Raw genomic sequence first — 7,666 nt, forward strand, 5'->3', positions numbered from 1 at the left:
GAGGGGACGTCCTCAAGGCCTAAAGTAAACCACTCCCCTCTCTCCCCTCAGCTGAATGGATGATATTCCATCTTAGAAATCCATTTGCAATCAATGCATGTGGGTCTTTAATTCTCAGCACAGCACTGAAGAAGTCTTTTGCAGACAATTAGTAATTGGCAGTGATCCACAGAGGAATGAGTTATTTGTGCCTTTAACGTTACATATGGAAAATAAAGCATATCAGTGACCATTCATAGGGGTGCTGAGGATATGGGAGATTGGGCACCAAGAAGTTGGTGACACCTGGGAAAAGGAGCTAGAACTCAGGGAAGGAATGAGGACAAGAAGAAAGAAAATAAGGGCTTTACACTTTTCTTATTTAGGAAAGGAAACATCACTCAGAGAAATAGGAAAGTAGACTTAAGTAGATGGAAAGATTGGGAAATGAGGGAAGAAGTGTTTTAATACATCCAAACTTTCTCGTTTGGAGACCTGCAAGTATAGAATAATGAATGGCACAATCCTAACTACTGGTGGTACATTTCCCAATTTTGGGTTTTCTTTTTTAAGGTTTGCTGATATGGCAGAGGCTGTGCCGACAGAGGACCCTTACTTCATGAGAGCACCACCATACTCACTGCTTGAAACCGGCATGCAGGGAAACTGAGCTCCCCTTCCCGCTCTGTTTAAGGAAAACCACTCGTATACAGAGCCAAAGTAATGTGGTGATTAAACGGCTTCACTGAAGAGAAATGGGTCAGTCCTTACCTGTGATTTTCCTAACCCAGCTATTTTCCGTAGGAAGCAAATGCTATTGGCTCATTCAGTGTAAGCTGTGATTGCTGTTAGACAAAGGACTCCTGGGAAGGGTTGAGAAATTCACCATTAACCATGCCATGGTTCCAAATGAGATGCTAATCACTTCACAAGGGCTGCAATCCTCACCAATATCAGGTCAAGATGAAATCTACTTTCCAGAAACTTCAAAGCATGTGCATAATATACTGAGATCAAAAAGACCACAAAGAAATAATGACACCAAACAGAAAATAACAATGACTCTTTATAAACTTGTATGGGGTCTAAATTATCCCTTGTAATATGTATGTGTGTACTCATTCCCAGAGAATTAGGTGATGTACTTCCGAGTAACCTGCTGGGACTGTCTCCAGAGCTTCTGAATGGCCTCCTCCAGCTTATTCCGTCAGAACTCCCAGCACCATGGCGAGACCAGCTCTCTCAGATTCCCCACATCCACGACCTATATCATGTCCAGCTGTAAATAAGAATAACATATTTAGGAAGGAACTAGGCCAACTTTGGAAGACTGCTTCTCTGGTAAGAGAGGGTTTAATGAAAATGGTTCTCTACATTGGTAGGCATGCACAGATTTGCACACTCAAGCGCTGCTCACTATTTTAGGAGTTAAATACCAAGTACCTCCTCATTTCAGTACTAAGAACTTCTCCACAAAAAGGCTGAAAGAATAGTGTGCAGTTTTTGGACAGTTGTCATGTGAGTCTTAAAGGTAGGAAGTTTCCAAACTTGGAAGATGGATACAGAAGCCAACATTTACACAGCTTCTCAGATATTCACAACATAGTAAAATGAGGTTCAGAATGAAATCCTCAAATGCCATTTATCAGTGTCCTTTGTTTACACTGAGTTAATTGAGAACATTTAGGAGGTAGGCTTTTTAAAGGCTGTTTTTGTCAACCCACACAAATTACATGTTGTATTGCTTATTTTTGGTTAAAAGTAATTTTAGTGAATTACAATATTTTGTTACTAAAGGATTAGCCTCCCTAGCTCTTTTTTAGTCTTTCAAAGGAGAGGATTAATCTGAATGAAAAATATAACTGAAATGGAACACAGGAATTTCTATCATGAAATTACCTGATTAAATTTATAATGGCAATAAATAATAGTGGAGGGAGCTTCTGGTGTGTAGAAATTAAAACACAAATAAGCAACAAGTCTATGATAAGCAGCCTTTGTGGCTTATTTACAGCTCAGGTGATTTCGATCATTAGAATACCTGGTTTACATTAAAAGTACTTACTAAATCGTCCACGTCACCACCTTCTTCAAATACGGCTGCTGCATTTTCATTTGGTTTTTCTTTGGAAGCCAGAAACTGTGAATACAAAGTCGGTTATTTTTTGCCTCTTTTGATGGAGGAATAGCTGCTAGCATTGCCAAAGGCAAACAAACCTAAGAAGGTCTGAAACATCATCTTGGCCTACTCTCCTTCACATGGCTCTGAATGAGATGTCCAATTTTGAGGTTCAATACTAACAGTCACCAGAGAAAGTTCTTGTGCAGGGGGAGGAAGTGACATGGCTCGTCAAGACAGTGACTGTGTGGAAGGTCCCATAACAGCATGGTGGGTGTCTGATATTTCCATTCCTGCTTCCGCAAGGACCTGTTAAAGTTAAGAAAATAACCAAACATCCCAAACCAGTGTGCTCTTTTGAAAGGAGTGTAAGAATCAAGTCAAGATTAGAATCATCTATTTTTGAACTCTCCTGAGGACAAAAAAGTGTAAAGAAAGGACTTCCTGTAAGAACTGAGAAATGCAAAAATGGGTGAGCTTGGGAGGTCATTTAATTCCTTTTATGAAAATCTTTCAATTTGTGTTAGAAATTGTTTGAGAATAAGTGGATGAGAAATGGGTGAAAAAACAATAGCTCAGCATCAGTGTTCTAGATCTGGAGCTTCCAAAAGGCAGAGACATAGAAAAGCAAAGACCTTGAAGTAAAGTCTGGGAGGATCTAGGAAGGGCAATCTGATTTTAAAGGGGTGGTGAATGCCCTTGCAAATTATCTGAACACTCTTTTTAAATCCTGTCCCTCCAAGAGATAACAGCAGGGAGTCTTTTCCTTCAAGGCATGTGGCAAGTGCATCTAAGAGCTAGGTTCTAGGTTCTAGCAATGCCTACCTATCCTAGTATGGGAAGGCGGTCTTCTGGACATGCTGTAGGAGTGAGTGTTGTAAAGGGGGTGGTGGCAGGTGGGGCACGCCTCTCTCTGGTGGCATTCCTCAGGGCCACGTGCGGGGAGTGGGAAAGTGGCGAGCCAGCCTTCCAGCTCACCGCTGCTCTCCTGTTGCTGCCTCCACCCAAGAGGGAAAAGTATAGTTTATACTTCTCTCATTTTCTCAACAGGAAAAAATGGCAAGAACTGCTTTCCTTCTACATTCTCGGCATTTTTATGGTACAATGGATGTAATCAAGGCCTCTGAAATCTAAGACCTATAAATAAACTAAAATATGTCTCGTTAATAAATCATAAACCAAAGTCACCTGTTAAATATTAGGCTGTGTGAAACAAGTTTCAGGAAGCAATGTCTGCCTGTCCTTTCATTCCTCAGGTACAGAAACTCAGACACAGGTAACGAAATGGCAACAGCAGAGGCCACATCTGCCCAACTGGGCACTGCCTTCGTCAGCACCTCGAGCATGGCTTGCTGACTTAACCTCTCTTCTGGACTTAGTTCCCCCCTCAGTCAAAACCACCTCACTATTCATTAACTTCCATTTTGACAGAGTGAATAAGGAATTTATTTTCTTGTAAGGATATTTATGGATCTTTCCATAGCCCTTTGTTGACCCTAAACTGGACCATGTGCAGGGCTGGAAGTCAGTGGTACAAGAGACGGAAAATCCCAGCCATGGGGGCAGACGGCTTGGGGCAGAATTGTAATGAAGTTCTGTATCACTGATTCTATTTCTTTACTCAGGGTGATTATTAATAAAGATATCTGAGGGCCAAATACAGATAAACGGATAAGAAATCCATACGTTTACTGACATATGGTTTATGTCTAAAAGTTCAGCAAATTGTGCTCTACCCTAGATTCTCAAATCAATCTTTATTTGGGGTTTTCCCAATTATTATCGTAATTTTTACTTTGTACCTCTCCTCTCCCACTCATTCTCATGATCCCTGCATGATTTTCCCTATATCTATCAGGAGTATATGGCTACAGGATAAACTTATCTAGTTGGGGTGAAGAGAATAAAAAGTAGAGCTGTATCCTGCCATAAACCTCTGTGGGGCCACAAATGACCAGCACCTTCCAAACAGATGACAAACTCCTGTACATCTTTTATTATCCCTTAATTAGCTATTTATTGATGAATCTAGAAAAATCCCTGATGTTTTTTGGCACTGAGCCTCTAAAAGCTCCAATTCCCACTCCCTCCCCACCTGCAAAGCCCTTTCGCAATGCAATTAAAGGATAAATTAAGATAGGGCCGTATGCACAGTATGACCATGGTATATATAATTAAACACAAATGGCACATCTGTGAGGCAAGGCCAAATTCCTATGAAGAGAGGAACAGAAGCAAAAACCCCTTCATTTCCATCACATGCTAAACATCTGCAACTGCTTTTCCTGACAGATTTGCTTCACATTTCTGTGTAAGCAAATTATGGCTAAAAGCTGGGCTGCCATCCATTATCCTTCCCAGAGCCCCAGGCAAGGCTGATCTCTTGCACATATCACTCCTCATCATCAGAGTTTTTAACTGCAAGTAATTCCAGGCTGTGCAGAGGCAGGGAAGCTAGAGACACAGCAGAGAACTCAATGATTGGCCTGCTTTCTCAACAAAAGCAACGGATTCTCTGAACGCAGCAGAAAGGGGTAGGAGTCAACTCTCATCTTTTCTCTTGTTCTTTCTCTCTGCAATATGCTGAAAAAATAGAGAATAAATAGAAAGGACATTGTGTGACACAGTCTTTCTTCCTTAAGCCACCGTCACTTACTTGGGGTTACCACAAAAGAGCCTCCTTACCTGGAGGTCTTTATAAAATGGATAATCTATTACTTTTCAAGTACACAGAAATACAATCCTGGCCACAAGCAGAGAAATGGAATCAATAGCCTCTGTGTAGAAACTGCCAGTCCCATCCCTCCATAAGCCTAAGAACTAACAATCAGCTCATGCTCAGACCCTTACCAATCCCCAAATTAAAAACACACGGTGTTCATCAGGCTGACGCAACACCATCAGGTGATTCCAAACAGTTATCCACAATCCAGCATGTATAAAAAAGCATCAGAAAGAACAAAAGTCAGTTTTCATGTGTTTTGCCTAAAATGACACACACTTGCATTTCATGAATGCTACCTACAGCTTTTTTCATGCTATAAAGGCAACAGGGTGCAGCAGAGAAATCCTGCAGCCCAGTGTGGAAAACACAACCATAACCTTAGCTCTGTCAGTTTCTCAGGCACCCTGGGCGAGCCACCTGAGCTTTTTACAACTAATTTTCCTCAAAAATAAAATGGGAACACTACTACTTACCCTACTTATAAGACTGTGGTGAGTTTCACATAAAATAAAGTACACAAAATTTCTTCATGATAGTATAAGTTTTTGTTTTAATACCTAGTATTTACCCAATATATGTCCACCAAATGATATGTACAAGATTATCCACAGCACCTTTATTCATAACTGCCGAAGTTTGGAAACAGGCAAATGTCTGTCATTAAGAGAATAGACGAATAAATTGTGGTATAAATATACAGTCATAATAAAGGATGAGTAACTAAAACATGGATGAATCACAAAGGCATGATCCCGGTTATGTGAAGGTCAAAAACAGGCAAACTAACTCTCAAGTGACAGAAGTCAGAATAATGGTTACCTCAGGGGACAGGGGAGTTCTGATTGGAAAGATACCAAGGGGGCCTTCCAGGGTGGTGGAAATGTTCTATTATTTTGACCTGGGCAGTGAGTTCCGAGGTATATAGATGTGTAAGAAGTCATCAGGTTGCACGTTTAAGCTGTGTGCATTTACTGTATGCATGTTCCACCTCAATAAAAAGTTCAAGCTCTAAACAAAATTATTGCTGTTCTTGTATTAACATATAAAAAAACTATACCAGAGATTTAGGCAGAAAAGAGCAAAGGTCCAACAGGAGCCAGCAGTTTTAGAATACTGTTCTCAAGAAATGATCCTTAAACGTTTTATAATCCTTCCCGAGGCTTTGGAGATCTCTTACACACTCACACACACAAAAATGAGTGTACTCTTGAAAGAGGGAGTGTGAATTTCTTTCCTCTAGGTAGACGTGGCTGATGGCATTATAAGGCAGAGGCGTGGAGAGGTGGCACCATGGGGTGGTGGACAGGTGACTGTGGTGGGAGTCCAGGGGTCTGGATTCTAGTCAGTTCTGCCAGCCACTAACTTGGTGTGAGACACGGAGCTAGTCAACTTCACCTCTTTAGATGGAGTAGGTAAAATGACCAGATCTCTAAGCTCTGAGCATCTGTGATGCTAAGGTGGAAAATCAATAAATGTCAACAACAATAAGAAGGATAGATTAGGCAGTTACAAGGAAAACAAGTACTAAAATGATGATTTTTTTTTCCATACAGCTTGTATCAAATGATTATTTAGACATAGCTCAGCCTCTTGGAATCCCGTGAAAAACAACATTCCAAAGCCACAGGGATAAATCCTCTTTCCCTGCTGTGTTCTCAACACAGAGTAAAAAGAATGGGAGACCGAGAATCAGTTCCAGAACTGGATTCTTGGCCAGTGACTTACTGTGAGATCTCAGACACATCACTTTCCCTCTGTTACCCATCACAGGGCCACACTGCATGAATTAACATAGACGAAGGGCACACAAGGGCTCTACACTGACTTTACCAAACATCTCATGCTAATGGCACATCTAACAACCCAAATAGAAATAGCATAAGTTAAATGAAAGAATTGACAGGTTATAATGATAATAAAAATGAGTATAAAAGAGGGGCAATATTTATGCGTAGGTTTCAAAATGAAATGAGAGGTACCAGGAAACTTAAAAGAAAGTGACTATCTAAACTTATGTCATGGGATAACGTTCTATTTCTAAAGTAGGGCTGACTTACCTCTATTTCTCATAAAATCCACTTATTCCTAAAACACACTGGAAGGAAATGGCTGTCCTTAAGATGGCTGTGCAAGTGTGAAGTTATAATCTAATTTTCATTTATTTTTTATTTTATAGTATTATGGGGTACAAAATTTTTTGGTTACATGAATTGCTTTTGTAATGCTTGAGTCAAGGTTAAGTGTGCCCACCCCGATAGTGTTCATTGTATCCATTAGATAGGTTTTCGTCCATCTCTCTTCCCCCTCCCCCCTGCTTAATTTCCATTGAGTTTTACTTCCCTCTGTGCACATATGTGCTCATCAGTTACAACTTGCTATGGTCTGAAAGTTTGTTTCTTTCCAAAATTCATATGTTGAAATACTACCCCCAAGGTGATTAAGAGGTGGGACCTTTGGCATATGATTGATTAGGTCGTGAGGGCAAAGCTTCATGTGTAGGATTAGTGTCCTTATAAAAGGTCTGAGGGAGCTTCAGCTTGTTGCCCCTCTACCATGTGAGAATGTAGTGGGAAATCTCCAACTCTGAGGAATAGGCCCTCACTGGACATTGAATCTGCCAGTGCCTTGATCTTGGATTTCCTAGCCTCCAAAACTGTGAGAAGTAAATGTTGTTTATAAGCCATCCAGTTTCCGGTATTTTTGTTATAGCAGCCCAAATGGCCTAAGACATACCTCAGTAACAAAAAGATAACCCAATTTAAAATGGGCAAATGATTTGAATAAATACTTTTCCAAAGAAGATATACAAATGGCCAATAAGCACTTGAAAAGGTGCTCAGCAT

General features: G+C 40.5%; 1 protein-coding gene across 1 annotated transcript in view; it reads right to left on the reverse strand.

The window, feature by feature from the left end:
• Positions 1-1,025: 1,025 nt before the first annotated feature.
• Positions 1,026-7,666, reverse strand: part of XRCC5 (X-ray repair complementing defective repair in Chinese hamster cells 5 (double-strand-break rejoining)) — a 91,479-nt gene continuing 84,838 nt past the window's right edge. The window contains exons 19-20 of the mRNA XM_012651456.1: positions 2,045-2,119; positions 1,026-1,258 (exon numbers count right to left, since the gene is read on the reverse strand). Coding sequence (XP_012506910.1) covers positions 1,244-1,258; positions 2,045-2,119 — 90 coding nt within the window. The 3' untranslated portion in view covers positions 1,026-1,243. The remainder of the gene's footprint in view (positions 1,259-2,044; positions 2,120-7,666) is intronic.

Source organism: Propithecus coquereli, unplaced genomic scaffold (genome assembly GCF_000956105.1).
Source record: "Propithecus coquereli isolate 6110/MARCELLA unplaced genomic scaffold, Pcoq_1.0 Scaffold357, whole genome shotgun sequence".
Lineage (NCBI taxonomy): Eukaryota > Metazoa > Chordata > Mammalia > Primates > Indriidae > Propithecus > Propithecus coquereli.